The 15,972-nt window shown below is 42.9% G+C and overlaps 1 protein-coding gene across 1 annotated transcript in view; it reads right to left on the reverse strand.

The window, feature by feature from the left end:
- URB2 (URB2 ribosome biogenesis homolog) overlaps positions 1-15,972 on the reverse strand; it is a gene marked incomplete at its 5' end in the record, with an annotated part of 18,561 nt that continues 2,589 nt past the window's right edge. Inside the window, 7 exons of the mRNA XM_080342371.1 lie at positions 1-621; positions 4,087-4,226; positions 5,626-5,716; positions 6,763-7,005; positions 7,931-8,041; positions 9,294-9,454; positions 11,649-15,027. Of these exons, the coding sequence (XP_080198497.1) occupies positions 424-621; positions 4,087-4,226; positions 5,626-5,716; positions 6,763-7,005; positions 7,931-8,041; positions 9,294-9,454; positions 11,649-15,027 (4,323 nt within the window). The 3' untranslated portion in view covers positions 1-423. The remainder of the gene's footprint in view (positions 622-4,086; positions 4,227-5,625; positions 5,717-6,762; positions 7,006-7,930; positions 8,042-9,293; positions 9,455-11,648; positions 15,028-15,972) is intronic.

A 15,972-nucleotide genomic window follows, 5' to 3' on the forward strand; every position in this document is an offset into this window, starting at 1 on the left:
AAAAATAAGCACTTTAACTGCTTTAATTCTGCTTACCATGTAAGCGAGGAGTTATAACCCTCACTGGCTTTTACACCAGACTATTGCTTCCATAGAAAAGCACTGTGATGTGCCAAAGCCTGACATCTGCTGCCAGACTGCAGCTTGCTCCCCAGGGCTCCCAGCGCATTCACCAGGGCCAGCACAGGTGCAGCAGTTCTGCGTGTGTGGCACGCAGCATGACCAGAGCTAACAGCACACCCTCCCTCCCCGTTCCCCTTTTCCCTTTACGAAACCTGGCTGTATAGAGACAGATGCAATTCATGTTTACAGGACCCTCTTCACATCTGACCTTACTTGTCGTCCCAAACCAAAGTTACTGAGGATTTTCTGAGCACTGTACGATCAATTAATAACTGAGTATGCAGCACCAGGCAAGATTCATCATGCAGTATACTTTTCCTCCCCCTGTTTTTTTGCTTTGTGGTAGTGGTTGTAATCACTATACAGATCCTTAAAGACCTCCCTTACACCTGCTGGTAGTGATGCATTTAAGAACTTGATGTCTCGTTCAATGCAAAGGTCAAGGATGTGATATATCCCTTCTGTGAGATGATTCTTCACAGCCGGGTGCAAAGTCACCTACGAGAAGAACAGAATTGCATGAAACTTGAAGACAAAAAGGCAAAAAAACACCCCTTCCACAGTCAATATACATTAAATGCTGACAACATGTTATCCATTGCATCAGACCATCTGGAACAGTCCATTAGATAAAATCTGAGATTTTGACTTGTGCAGTATTTTCCTGATTTCTGCAAACATGTTTTGCAGAACAAGCATTCCCCTGGCAATGAAATGCACAGGAGTGCTACTGTACACATTGCTGAGGAGGCAAAGACACTGATGATCTTGAAATTACATGAAAATTCATCAGCAGAACAACCGTAATTCAAAAACTATAAAATGCCTGCTCTGGATTACACATTCCAGTAGATTCTGTAGGTGTCATACTAGCTGTATGCTACTAAGTCTCAGTTTCAAATGAGTGCTTCCTTTAGGCTACTCCATAATTTACTTTGGGTAGTCAATCCATTTTAACTTATCATTTAATAACTTGATATTAATCTAACAGTTTATATCTGAGGACTTCAATGTATAAGCCTGCATAAAATAAGCCTTCAAAAAACTCAGGAGATGTGCGTTTCCTTTATCTGTTTTAACATCAGAAATCAGGTCCCTTGCCTGAAGGCAGGCAGGAAGTTGAAGGAATACACTAAGTTACTGAGGACTCAGTGCCCTGCTCCTGCCATTACCCCTGCTCAGCCCCTCAACTGGCAGAACCATCGCTACAACCAGGAACATCAGTGCTGACTCTATTGCTCCAGGATAACTGGAATTTGTCCTGTGCTCACAATCACTTGCTAAATACTTCACTGCCTGAGGTGGTGCTCGCCTTTGGCATAATCACATTATTTTTCTGCACAACCATGTCTTTGCTGAATCCCAGAATTAGCTTTATGCCTCCAGACCTGAGCATCTGCACCCCAGGCCTAATGAAAATTACATTAAAAGCTGTCATTAAAATTCAGACTTCTTTCTTCCTGAGGCAACTAATAAACTTTTCACTAATGAAGTGAACTCCTAATCACTCTGACAGGCTCCTGCTCTCCTTCTGCCCCAAACATAAAACAGCTAGTATATTTTATTAGACCTGCTAACATAGCCAGAATAAACATAGAGCAGGCATTAAGGCACGTAAGCCTTTCTTTAGGTTTGTGATCCTAATGAGTTTGCACGTCCAGAAGTTTGACATTTTTCCCCTCTACATCAGTTGCTCTATTGGCTGTTTTACAACAGATGTTATTTCTCCCTACCCCATGCACTAAAGTAACAAAACAGTTGAGCATCACAACTCCCCATGAGTGCTCTGTGCCAGCCTCTCCCTTCCCAGGGCAGAGAAATCACTGCAGAGAATGAGGACAGGAAAACACACAAATATTGACAAGATGGACCAGCTGTCCCACTTGGGATAAGGAGATACCACAGAGCTGCAGTTAATGGAACTGCACCCCTTACATCACAAATTAATCTGGACCCATGCCCTATTTGGGCCATTCCTGCTTTGTAGCACAGTTACCCATAAACACCCTCCAATAACACTGTGGGAAGCAGAACTAAAGATTTAAACAGCTGCCACTACCGGCTGCCAGTTAATTATGCTTGTAAGTGTTTTATGGTGTACATAGTTAGCACAACCAATTTGTCAAGCATTACAGAGCTCTTGATGTGAGACATCAAATGTGTGAAGAGATATTTCACTATTGCTGAGTTAAGCAACAGCTCATAGGCAACAAGGGAAAAGCACTGTCAACAGTATGAAAGAGGCTATAGATGCCACCCACTCCAGCAAGGAATCTTTCTAGATTAACACAAAATATTTCACAAGGATATCTTATTTCCTGGTATAAAGAGGAAGCACTGAGGGAACTGTTACACTGCTACTTTAGGAGTAAGTGGACGTTTAGGCCCATGGCTTTCACCAGTTTTAGTCTGCAGACTCTTAAAAGGGTTCCAGCAAGTGTGCAGATGCCCCTAGATTTAAATCTACCAACATGTTTTCCGGTTACCTTTGATGGAGCCCCATGGTCTTCAGATCACAGGCTGAAAGCCACCGATCTGGACTCAGAATGACTAAAGGAGTGTATATGAAAGATGTGTGACTCCCTAAGACAGGCGTGCTGAGGCCTCCCCTTCCTCCCTTATCCATCAATTCTCACCAGCCTAATGAGCAAATCATCACTCACTTGTGCTCTATCTATTCTGTCAGACAGAAAACACTCTTTGTCACAGCACCTGGTGGCTCACTACACCCATTCCCCTTTCCACGCCCAAAGGTTCCATGCATACATTGCTGATCTGTGGTTTCAGCTGTCATCCATCACCTTCCATTTCCCAGTGATCAGTATCGCACAAAACTCTCCTAGAAGTCTCATGAGACTTTGTACACTGCTGACACTAAGTGTCCTTTTAACTTGGAAAGGTTATTTGACAGTTCAAGTCAGGTTTTCTGAGTAAAGGCTCTGCATTCAGTAACAGATTTCAGAGTTCAGAGATAGTCAATTAGAGCACAAGTAATCTTAATAGTTATTTGTTTCTAGTATTTCCTGAAGTACTATGTTTATTATGTAAACAATAACCAACTTACCAGGAACATTAAATAAAGTAGCTAAAAATTGACACATCCTATTGTTTTGCTCCTAAGCCTTGGAAAAAAGCTGGGCAATAGAGAAGGCAGCTGAGTTTAAGCTACCTAACAACCTTCATGGTTAGTTACATTTGCTATACCATAATCCTTCAGCAACACAGCACCAGTTGGGATATTTTTGTGGCAAGAGAGTCTAAAATCAAATACTAAAACTCCTTTTTGCATTTCAGCCCATGCCCAGACCAGAGCCACAAAAAACCAATTTGCAGGCACTTGCAACACAAGCAGCATTCAAACCCTGGTGAAATCTAAATCCATTAGGCTGACAAGAACGACAATTTGAACTTAGATCTGGATGTGAGAAGCTACTGACCTGGTTCTGACATTCGTAATAGTAGGAGTAGTTCTTTTCAGCAAGGATGGGGATGATATCTTTGGTACAGAAGAAGAACTACTGAGAAGCTTGGTAACACTTTCTCCATTCACTTACTCATTTAGACCAGATGAAAAGACATCTTCCAGGAGAATTTTTCTCCATCACTTTGCCAGACGGGCCCTAACTGCTATCAATCCTGGACAACTGAGACTAGCTAGAAGAATCTAACTACCACATGAAGAAGAAACACCACCCAATAAAGCAAAGCAGCTCTGTAAGTAGGCATTGCATTGTTTTCCCTTAAAAAACAACACAGCCCACAACTTCAGAAAGTTTTCATGAGCTAGGTAAGAAAAATCCTCAGGAACTCTCGCTCAAAATAACAGAAAGTCTGGACCAAACCTGTACCCCATGAGGCACAGCAATTTTATAACTTTTTATAATTTCATAACTTCAAAGATTTTAAAAGCTCCAAAGCCAGTACAATACCATGGCATTTTGAAGATGGATAAGAACACGTTACCTTCTGCAATTCTGTCACATACTGAGCCACAATGAAAGCAGAAAACACAGTAAAGTCTTCCATTTCTGCAGCGATATGAGTATACATCCGTTCCACCAAGTGTGCACACTTCAGTATAACTTCAAACTCATCTGTGTTGCCTAAAATAGAAAGTGAGTTGCAGTCTGGCATTTAAGGCTTAAAAACACTAGGAAAAAAAAGAAAAAAGATCTGTTATCTGTTGAAATGCTAAAAGCTGCAGCTATGATCCCTTCCATGATTCAGTCCCAACCAGCACTGTGGAGGAGAGAACAAGGAGACTAGAAAATTATGTTCACTACCTACAGAAAATTAGAAGGCATCTCTTAGAAACAGCATAATGAGAAAGCTTTCTGATTAGATTCACTACATGTAATACAGCAGCAGAAGCCACAGCACTGGAGATAAAGTGAGACTGCAGAGATCACCTGAGAATTTACCCTTTCAGTAGGCAGTGAATGAAGATAATACAAACATGGGAGAAGGGAAATCTAGAAATAGCTTTCATGTTACCTGGTATGAAAATAAAACAATCCTGCAAAGATAAACAGCATGTTTTTCAACTTTAGGTTGCCATGTACCCATAAGCTTCCAGTGAGCCTTGCCTTATCCAAACATATTACAGAAGCTAGCAAAGTCTAAAAGTTTGGCACCAGTTTAACATACCTGTTTTTCTATCATTGGGCAACGTATCAGCTGAGATAAATCTGAACATGAAATAAACTGTAGGACATCAGTGGAAAACTGGGATACAAGCAGTTGCAGGTCATGAATTCAACTTGTCTCAGAAAGTCACACTATTAATGACAGGTTACTTGTGTCCTGACCAGCGTAAAGCACAGGAGGATTGCCTTAATCACTGCGAACATCTTTGAGTTGGCTACTTTATCAATGTAAATTACTTAACAACTTCCAGTAATAAGTCTTTTTTCTTTCTTCCTTTTGAGATACTTAACTGCACTAATTCTAAATCCTTCAACATACAGATATATAATCTAATCCAAACTGATGCTTTAGATACATGTAATGTTCTGGCTTTATGCTTAGCACGGAATGGTGACAATTCAGGTCTGTAGTAAACACAGTTCCAGTCTCAAGAAGCTCCACTTAGTAGGATGTATTTGGGGCTATAAGTTCGGCATACTAGCGTGTATCGCCAGAATCCACAGCCACTATGTTTCAGGCACAGGGTTTGATAGGAAGAGCAGAAATCGGGCACAGCAAGCCTTACTGGTTCCCGTCTACTTGCCAGTCAGTCAGTGAAGAATCCCTTATTCACCTAAAGCAGTGCTATCTGGACGCAGCTCCACAGGAGCCCCAGTTATCCTCATAAGCCCACAATACTGAAAAGCTCATCCTCAATGTTATATAAAGGACAGATAGGGCTAATGGTTTCAATGCCACCACTAGGTTTTGAGGATTTGCTTCTGGTGTCAGACTGCCCTGTTCTGCACCCCCTCTTCTAGAATATACAAAATCACAGTATGTATATGTAGTGCCGAAGTGGGAAAGAAATGGTACCTCTGTCTCCTTTCTGACGTCCTTCATGCATGACAGAAACAACCAGACGATGGAAACTGTTCAGAAAAGATGGTGCTGCTTTCAATAGCACCTGCAAAGATATGAAATAAAAACATCTGAGATTATGCAGTAAAGAGAGTGGAAAGGTACATCACCCCATAGTCTGAGGGAAATACATTTCTGTGAAGGAAGCTATACAGTTTATACAGCTGTCAGGAACAGAGACTGTCTTTTCATTCTGCATCCACACAGTATCTAGCACATGAGAATCCTGTAACAGGACAGCAGTCCTGGTCATATTCAAATATAAATAACAAGCAAACATCCTATTAGAGTTACTCCATCTCTCCAAAGCAGCATTTGATTTAGTATTTAAGGTCTAGGGAATTTCTTCTTGCTGGTAGCGAATATGTGCAGCCAGACAGATTCACAGAACACTGGATCCAGGAACACTACAAATCACCATGTGGAACAGCCTGCGCAGGCAGTTTCCTATCATAGAGTTTTTGCAAGGGCACTTCAGCAATGTCTCCTGCCTTGCTTTTAGAACTTGCCATTTCCTCATCTTTAACTTTCTTCACTCTCAGTCCTAATACAAATGCATGAGGCCCCTTTCCTTTTTTAATCCCACCTCTGCCTACATATTCCATGTAGGAGTATCTCCAACCCTGTGCAAGTCCTGGCACATCTTCACTTTCCCATGCCAGCAAGCTGACAAGAACACCAGGATGGTACAATGCTTGAGGGTCATCAACTTCTAACATGTCTAAGCCATGTTTTCAAAGGACTGTAGAATCTTAACTTCCAGCGAGAATGAGGTTCTACAGCCCAAGCCATTTGTGCTTCTATAAATCAACCATATAAAAAGGGCAAGTTTTATTCTGCTCTAACATCAGATGTTCATAAGCAATCTGCTGCCAAAGACCAACAACACAGGCATAAAATAAAGCAGGAAAGCAACTGAAATGATGTGATTTTGAGATTCCCACCCTTTAAAATGACAAGCAGCACAAAGCACTTTTATACTATTAGGACAAATTATTTTAAAACCACTAGTAAAATAAAATTTCTCATCACTGACCTCTATGTTGTTTATTTCTACTTTTTTTGCTTCCTCCCACCCCCTCACACATATACCTTTGGATGACACTGCACAATAGAGAAGAGCACTTCATGGACTCCCAGGAAGACACCACGATAGTCTTCTGTCTTCAGACGATCCAGAGGGACTGTCAGGAGAATGGTGAATGCCAATGCCACATGGTGTGGATTCAAGAGAACCCCTTCTCCTTGCCTTAGCAAAGCTGCTACTGTCTCTAGAATAGGTATAACTATGGTGGGAATCAGCGACCGGTCCTGACAGGCCTCTTTGGTTTGCATCTACAAAAAGGGAAGAAACAGATAAGGAGAAGTGTGTTAGCCACCTCTCACTAGCATTCACACACCAGAGAACCACAGTGCTCTGATTTGAGGCAATACAATTAGACTGGTACAAGCTGGACTGAAAGGAAGACTTCTGCACTTTAGCCATTTTTGTGCTGCTGCACTCTGGGCAAGGATGCATATGATGCATTTCCAGCAAGCACTGCTGCGAGCGTAGAATTGTAACTACTTCCCAGTCCCAACAACCAGCACCTCTTTGCACCTCCTCACATCAACACAATGATGCAGTTCTCTCCCTTACAAGCATGCAGACCTACCAAAAAAGGGCAGAAACTGCATGCTCACGATTCCCAGGAATTGTAGAGCCAACCTCTAAAAAATCCTGGTCTAGAGACACCATCATCATGAGAGAAGAAAAACCTATATCACTGGGTTTGTATGCTGTACAAATGAAGGACAGGAAACTTGGATTGGGTTATGTTCCGTTAAGTTTCCCATTCATAACTCAGTGAATTTATATTATCCTTTTTTTTTTTTTTTAATATGAGCACATTTTTCTTTTTGTTTTGCTGCTGCTGGCTTCTGCTGTGACACGTGGCTGACAGTTACCTTCACCTTTGGACAGGAGACTCAAGACTTTCTTCTCTGCAGCCTAACAAGTTTCTCTCAAGCTCCAGATTCAGCCACAGAAAATTACTGGTAATAAGAAACTGATAACAAACACACTGCACTCATATGAGGAGATTTACTTGAAGGAGGAGAGAAAGGGTTGCGACTAAAAAGTGCAGGTGAATCTGGTATGGATTTCTCTAGTATCCACAACTTTTTTTCCTGTATGCCTCTGTGCATGTTAGATGTAACCGCTACAGACTTCAATAAATAAAAGAGATAAGTAATGGAGTTACAATAAAGAGATACTTACAGCTAAAGCTGTGATTATCTGTGGGCTGGCAAACCAGAAAGCTTTCTCTTTGTCTCCACTTATCGGGCAGCTCAGCAACAATTTGGTTAGCGTAACAGCTGACAATACTTCCTGCAGAAAGCAGATTGATGATCAGCCACGGGTACAATATACACTGGCTCCTTTCAAGTACAGAAGAGCCCTTTCAAGGACAGTGGCAGTTTTGAACATTACCAGAGCCTTGACACATGAAAGTCCTCCCACCAACAGATCTCTCTGGAAACTGTGAAGTAAATAGCAGCTCAACAAAATGCAATATGCTGACCAGCACTGGCCCAAATGCACTGCATGCTACATTTAATTTAGAATCAACTTACTGTACAAAAAGGCTTATGTGATTTTTAAGAAAGCAAAGCCTTCTCCTTCAGCTGCCACTGGATAACAGAGGGAAGTAGGAAGAAAACAGGGACACCAGTACACTATACACTAAGAATCTTGCATTTGGTAGCAGGGGCTTTTTCACTTGCTGGCTCTTACGACAGAATGATAAAAGAAACATATTACAAGCTATACTCAGGTGGTAGGAATTATATGCATAGCATGGGGATTCCAGATACACTTTCAAAATGACATATCAAGAATTGATGCAGCACAACTGTGTTTATTTCTGAAAAATAAGAAACACCCAGATAAATGCCCAAGTTTAATCCAAGTTTCATTCTCAAGTCCCTGAGCTTTCTATGGAGGGCACAGCTGGCTTTTTTCCCAAAAGTGTTCCATATGTCATCACTGCTACTTAAGCTGCTTTGGAGAAAGGCACAGTATTTATAAAGCTACTGAGTGGTATCTGGTTACTACAGAGTAAAAGCCTTTATAGAGACAAATACCAAAAGCACAGGTGCAGCATTGGTTTTACTTAAAATTGCCAGGATTTCTAAAAGTGCCTTTAACCCTGTTAAGAAGAGCCACAGACAAACAGCAGTTAAACTTACTGACTGCTAGTATCTGTTGTGCAAGTAGAAAAAAAATCTCAGCATGGCCTGTAACATCACAGCAGTGTGACTTCTGTTGACAATACATTAATTAATGTATTACTAATTATTATTAATGTATTAATGGATTAAGACTGCTGAGTCCTTAAACTTGACAGAAAGTTTTTCCAGTAAGTTTCCATGGTCCTTCCACCTCTCTCAATTTATATCCAGAATATATCTCAACACAGTCACTAAGCCCTTAACTGTGCAAACTAATTTGACCTGACTACTGAACATAAATCAGGAAGAAGTAAAAACACATTTATCAGATTTATCATTCAGTCGAAAAAAATTCCAAGATATAGAAAACTGAAGAAAGAAGTTGAAAATAGACAAAGCTTATGCCTTACTTTAGCATTCTGTTGCCAAACGTTCCTCATTTCGAGTCCCTGCAGCACCAGCCTCATTATGGCATAAAACTCCTCAGCAGAGCAGTTTCCCAGCAGCTGGACAAGCACCTCTGTCAGCTCCGTCTCCATAGTTCGGATCACCTGGGTTGTGACTGCAGGATCTGGGTATTCAAGAGACACAAGCATGTCTTAACGCATTCCCAAGACAGGGACTTCCACAGGTAAGAACAGGGCAAATCGAACCTTAAAACAGCTCCGCAGGTACCTTTTTAACACTCATATGCACAGAGGGCCCCATGCTTTCTCTTTACCTCCCTCCCCAACAGCACAATGAAATGGTGTTCTTAAGAATTTCCTGCCCTAGGTTTCAGAGAGCAGTCCTCATACCAAGAAAAAGCCTTCAGCAGTATGGAAATACTACAACAAAACATGTGCACAGGCCAAAGGAGTCAGCTAAACAGGCTGCAAGGCTTTACTACAAATGCTGGCCACAGAGCAATCACAAGTCACAAAACCATTAAGCTGACAAAGTTTAGGTCTCTGCTGATCATCAGTCATACTTCCCACTTATTCAATTATTATTACATAGGCAGTCCTGGACTAGCTTGTATCTTCATTGATTCTGAAGGCCTGCTTTTTAGCTCCACAAGTATCTACAACAGGGGTGTCTAACTCGTTTTGACTGGGAGCCACATCAGCCTCGCGGTTGCCTTCAAAGAGCCAAATGTAATTTTAGGACTGTATTAATGTAACTACTCCTACAGTTATACAGTCCTAAAATTACCTTCGGCCCTTTGAAGGCAATCACGAGGCTGATGTGGCCCCTGGTGAAAACAAGTTTGACACCCCTGATCTCCAGGACCTGTGGCAATGCTGAAAGACTTCTTCAATAGGAATCCATATTTCATCTTACTGAACACTTTACTTATGCACCAGAAATTCTTACAGATTTTTACAGTGATTAATTACATAGTCAGGCTAAAGCACTTTACCAATCTCAGACAAAGTGAGCCACAGGACGTCAGCAAAAAATTACAGCAACTGACACGTCCTCATGGTCCCTAGTTGCAGTGTGAAATCCCCGCTCTCAGTGCCCTCACTGAAAACCACAATGCTGAGGGATCAAAACACAGGCCAGGGAAGAGACAGAGACAGACTTTGCCTGCATCTGTGCGTAAGTTCTAGCTCAAACTCAACTGTATAATGCAAGATCAGATTTTCCATGGAGAGCTGTGCTCTGTTCTTCACCATCTAATGCCAATATAAACATTGAGATCATGACTCTAGTACACTTGAGCAGCAGCCTCCAAAGTGGGGTGCGCCCACCCCAGGACAGGCACAAGACAATCCACTGGGGTGCAGTAATTATAAATCAAATATCTTTAATAGATAAAATAAAATGTGAAAATAATGTTTATTTAATCTTTATCTCACGCTTTTTAAACTTTTTTGTGTGTGCTTCAGAACGTATGCAGCATACCAGTAGAGTAGCACATGCATATCATTTATAAATAAATATATACTGAGGCTGCATGCTCGTTTTATTTTTTTACTCATAGGTGTGCACAATCAGAAATGTTTGGAGATCACTGCACTACAGCATGTTAGAAGTAAGTTTGACAAATTGTAACTGTTTGGAGAAGTCAGAGAGAACCATTATGTCAATGTTAGTTTAGTTCATTCCACTTTCTGAACAAGACAATACAGAGGAGCCATTACGCCACACAGTTGGCAAGAGACGTTTGTCACCTCATTTCTAGCCTTGGCTCTTCATTTTATGAGGATAAAGGGACTGATGTGCCAGTCTCTCACAGACTTTATCAGAACTACGGGTGTTCAGCATCTTTAACAGTTAGGTGATTTCCATTGTTGTATAACCTTGCCCATCACATACAAAACCAGATGAGTATTTTACTGTAAGGTTCTCCAAGATCCTCAGATAAGATGTATCAGATCTGACCTGGTGCATATCAGCTGTTTCACTGGTATCTGTTACATCAACCACAGGAGCAGGACACTGCACCTTCAGCCTTACACCCAGAACTATCACCACATTCCAGTTACTGGCACAATGCTCTAAGGGGATGAGTAACTGAGGACCTCAACTCTATTAAGATGTTTGCGTCTTCCAGGAGAAGTTCGTTACCAAATTAGATGGTGGCTGTGATCCAGGTACCTCAACATTGCCTCCTTAAAAATGTTCCTGTTATGCATTCACAAAAGAATAGCCTACTGCTTTAACACAAGTAAATAGATACAGACTTTTCAAAAAGCCGTATGTTTTACTAAAGAGCTTTTAACTCGCCCCTGTGCTGCAAAATTAACAAAGTGCAGGGAGAGTGGGAATTTTCATACCAGTTAGGAGTTTTTTCATAGCAAAAACAACCGTGACTGCAGTTTCTTTTCCGGGATACAGCTCTGGTACCGAGCAGAAGACGGTCAGGAACTGCAACGCAGACTGAAGGAACTGCAGATTACCTCCTGCGCAGGGCAACTCTCTCAGTATCTGAGAATAAAACTTTTGGTACAGTTTAATACGGGGTTGCTCCAAAAACCCACTGAGCTCTATCTGACAGCTCTTCTTGACAGCGTAGCTCAGATCTGCTTTGAGAAGAGTAGTGACAGATGGTATGAACGCTACAGGCACAGGCTGGTTTTGGGTGTTACTCTGAAGACCGTGTTCAACAGTTCTGACCATCTGCAGAACTACTGGCTCCAACAGAGCAGACGCTACATCCACAGACTGCAGCTTCTTTTCTGGCAGCTGCTGAAGGTAGAGTGTGACTACATGACACAGTGTGGTGAATGCCATGAGCAGCAACTGCCCAGCTGCGGGATTCCAGTTTTTGCAGCCTTTGCTTTTGGCTGCACCAACATCTGGCTTGCAGCTCACCAGGAACGACATGAACTTTTCCAAGTTGAGCTTTACACTTTGCCTTCTTTCAATAATCACCTGAAGAAAGTCTTCCAAAAAGGCTTGGACTTCCTGGAGATACTGTGCCCAAACAGGAACAGTCAAAATATCAGTGAAGAATTTACTGGCTGTGAGCTGTGAGGTCATGACAGCCTCAAGAATATCGCTGGCATGAAACACCTTAAAAACTGAGTTGGCATTCCTGCCAGCTGCAAGGCACCTCAGGAGGTGGCAGCAGGTACTTAGAAACTTCAGCAGTAATGGCTTGCTGCAAGAGACACTTGCCCTGGTATTGGCTAGCAGGGACAACAGCACCAGAAAACACCGGGTACAGTCGGAGGGAAGAAGACTGTCTAGTTTCAGAAGAGAAGCAATTTCTAGCAAACCCAAAAACCTTTCCAGCTGACTTTCTTTAAGCATGACAGGGCAGCCATTTTTTACTAACAATACTATACACTGGGCAACTTTCTCCAGCATTTTCCAAGACAAGCTGAGCTCGTTCTTCAGTGTTTTGTTTTCTGATGATGCTTCCAACAGGTCAACATGTCTGCAAGCAGCCAGGATTTCTTCATGCCAAGGGATATTACCTGCAGAGAGCTGTTGAAGTGGCAGATCTACCGAGTCCCTGGCAGCAGAGGGCAGCACCTTAGCAAACTGATGAATAAGACTGGTCAGAAAAGCACAATGCAGGACCTTCATTTCTGCGAGAAAGGAGCTTTGCATCAAACCAAGAGATATCTTTCCAATGCTGATGGAAGACTCCATGTCTGTATCAGCTTCCTGAGCTTTGGCTAATACTAATGTCTCCAAAAGCATGTTTGCAATGTACTCTACATCTTTCAGAGACATATATGGCAGCAGGATAGTGAGGTTGGAAATGACAAGGTGCCAGTGGGCCGTAGGGTAGGTGAGATCACTTATCGCAGTGACATCTCCATCCCATGGTTCAGATTCTCCCCTGCTCATTCTGTATCTCCCAGACTCCAGGATGAAAGCTGCAGCATGCTGCAAGGCCTGCAGATCTGCTTTGGTCTGCATTAAGACCATCTTCATTTTCTGAAGTGTGAGCAGTTCTAAGCAATATTTGCTAGTGGAGGTAAAACTATTTGCAAGTTCCATGACTCTCTCCCATGACTGCTCCTCCGCACCAGGAAGGAAAGCCGAAATGCCCCCATGCCTTGCAGCAGATGCAGAAACAGCACCTGCAATTTCAGCTGCTGGAGACACATATTTACTGCAGCTAACGCCAAACAAAGTGTCCACCTCAATCCAAGTGTAAGCAAGGAGGAGAGCAGAGTCACTGGCTTTTCTTAGCCAAAGGTCTGGCTTTTCTTCCTGTCTTCTAGGAGCTTGCAGCAGCTCCATCAGTGGCTGAATTATTCCTTTCTGCATCTTTGCCAGCAGACTCTGAGTGCGAAGGACCACAGGTGAAGGAGTGACATCATCTAGGCTCCTCATGTTGAACAGAAAAGCATGCAGCACTGAGCTCACTGACAGCAGCTTCAAGGCCATGTCAGCCGACCCTTCAACAGCAGGAACAATAAGGGTCTGGCATTTCTCCACAAAGAGACACAAAATGTCCAGAATCTGGTTGGGCGGCAGTTCAAGGAGGCACTCATGAAGCTTTGCTGTCAGGCCAGCAGAGAAGACAGGCAGCCTGAGCTCATCAGCAGCCGGCCGGCAAATGACTGTCAGCACCTCCTCAAAGAGCCTTGGGAACTGTCGCAGTTTGGAGTAGGTCTGAAACATAGCGCTGATGAGAGACTCCTGGGGCTTCTTCGTACGTGGCTCAGAGACCTCGGCATCAATCCAAGCTGAGGCCACTAAGTCATCCAAGTCTGGCTCTACTATAAGGTGGTTTAATGAGATTAGGAGTTTGAGACACCTGAACCAAGCAGGGACAGAAGCTTGGGAGTGACTCATCAGCATCTGTGCTAGCTTGCGGTAAAACCCAAACTGTATCTCCTTGTGCCGGATACGGTCACTGGCAACATTATAGATATCACTGCTAAGCACCAAGTTCAGAAGCTGTTCCAAAGCAACCAGCTCTGTGCTCCAGTCCGCAGGAGAGAGTGTATCCTCCCTCATCTCCTGCTGCAGACCAGAGAGCCTGAGGCAGCCAAAAAGCCTGGTGAGCATGTGGAAGCACACGAGGTGGTTTTCTGCCTTACAGTACGAGTCCAAAAAGAGCTTATATAGCAGGGACACCGAACCAGCCACAACAGCTCCATGGATGGCAGGTTCACAAAAGCCACTCGCCAGTTTGGTCTGCACTGTGCTGACTGGGAGCAAAAGACTTTTCAAAGCTCCTTTCTTCTTCTCCTGGAATTCCTGTTCTGGCAGCAGCTCCTCTTTGTAGGATGAGAAAAGCTCAGGCTGGAATAACCCAGCCTGCAGCAAAGTTTCTACTTGGTTTCGGATTTCCTTGCTCAGGTGCTGACGCACATGGTCGTCATCCGCTTGTGTCCAGCTCCTCACAGTCAGCAAGTGCCTCAGGAGCAGACATGGCTGGAGCAAGTGACTTGTCACTTGCCCAAATACACGATTTGGGTTGGTCTGCTGCCTCTGGATCAGAAGGTATTGAGCAAAGGTAAGCTGGAGGACACTGAACACCTCGGAGCCCACAGTGTTGTCAGAAGCCAGCTGCTGACATGCCAGCTTAGACAGCTTGCTGAGAAGATCAACCAAGAGTTCACATTTTGCTGTGTAAATGATGGAGAGTGAAGGAGTAGAAAGAATGCCACTGGAGCAACTCAGCACAGTGCCAAGGCTTTGCTGTGTTTTTTGAGAACAGGCCTCTGATAATCTTTCATTTATGACCTGAAGATTGGAAACAAACAAAGAAACAAACCAGTTAATTTTGCACACAAAGATAAAACTCACCATAATGAACCAACACCACCTTCTGTGAGCTCTGGCCGCAAGAAGGAATCAAGGACCTGCCAACAGCTGCTGCTGGGCCTCTTGTATTGTGGGTCTCAAATCAGAAATTCCCCTGGCCAGAAAAGCATTCCTGCATTTGTTTATACCACAGGATGTGTAAGGAAGCCCCAATTCAGTATGTTTGCTACCTGATCCTAACAATTGATCCTACAGAAAGGGAGTAGGGGTAAATTTCCTCCCTTCTTGCAAGGTCCCCAAAATTATGTTTCAAACAAGCAACAAAAAAACCCCCACACAACACACTTCCAACCTTTGATCCAGGAAGCTTATTTAGTAAGAACGCCCACAACTAAATATTCTTTTTCACATTTTTAAAAGAGCCAGTTTCCTGTGCTGATATCTGGAATGTGAAGGACTGTTCTCTCTCCTCTTTAAGGGATGCACAGTTCTAAATAATTGATGTTTACTTGAACTTGCATTTCCCTTCCTTTTCTCAAACTTTGTGTTGATTTCCCTATGTTTTTTTCCTTTGATTCCCTTTTCATTTCTTCCCTTTTCTCACATCCAGAGAATCTTGTCAGCAAACAAATTTAGCAACAATTTACAACTCTGCCTCTATTCCAGAGTTAAAAATCTCATCTGTCTCCTTACACCTTGCAGCAGACAGTTCATCTCCTCAGCTCAAGCCTCACTGAACTAAAACAGATCCTTAAATTCTTTCCACTGGACCCTCTACCACTTCTGGCCTTGGTCTTTAGGGTACTCTGGTCTATACCTCTCTCCTAATCTTCAGACAGGCAGGTTTTCACAGTCAGTCTGCGTTTAAAGTCAGCGAGCTTTCTGCCTAACATCTCTGAAGCATAGATCTCATCCAACCAATTC

Source organism: Nesoenas mayeri (assembly GCF_963082525.1).
Source record: "Nesoenas mayeri genome assembly, chromosome: 3".
NCBI classification, from domain to species: domain Eukaryota; kingdom Metazoa; phylum Chordata; class Aves; order Columbiformes; family Columbidae; genus Nesoenas; species Nesoenas mayeri.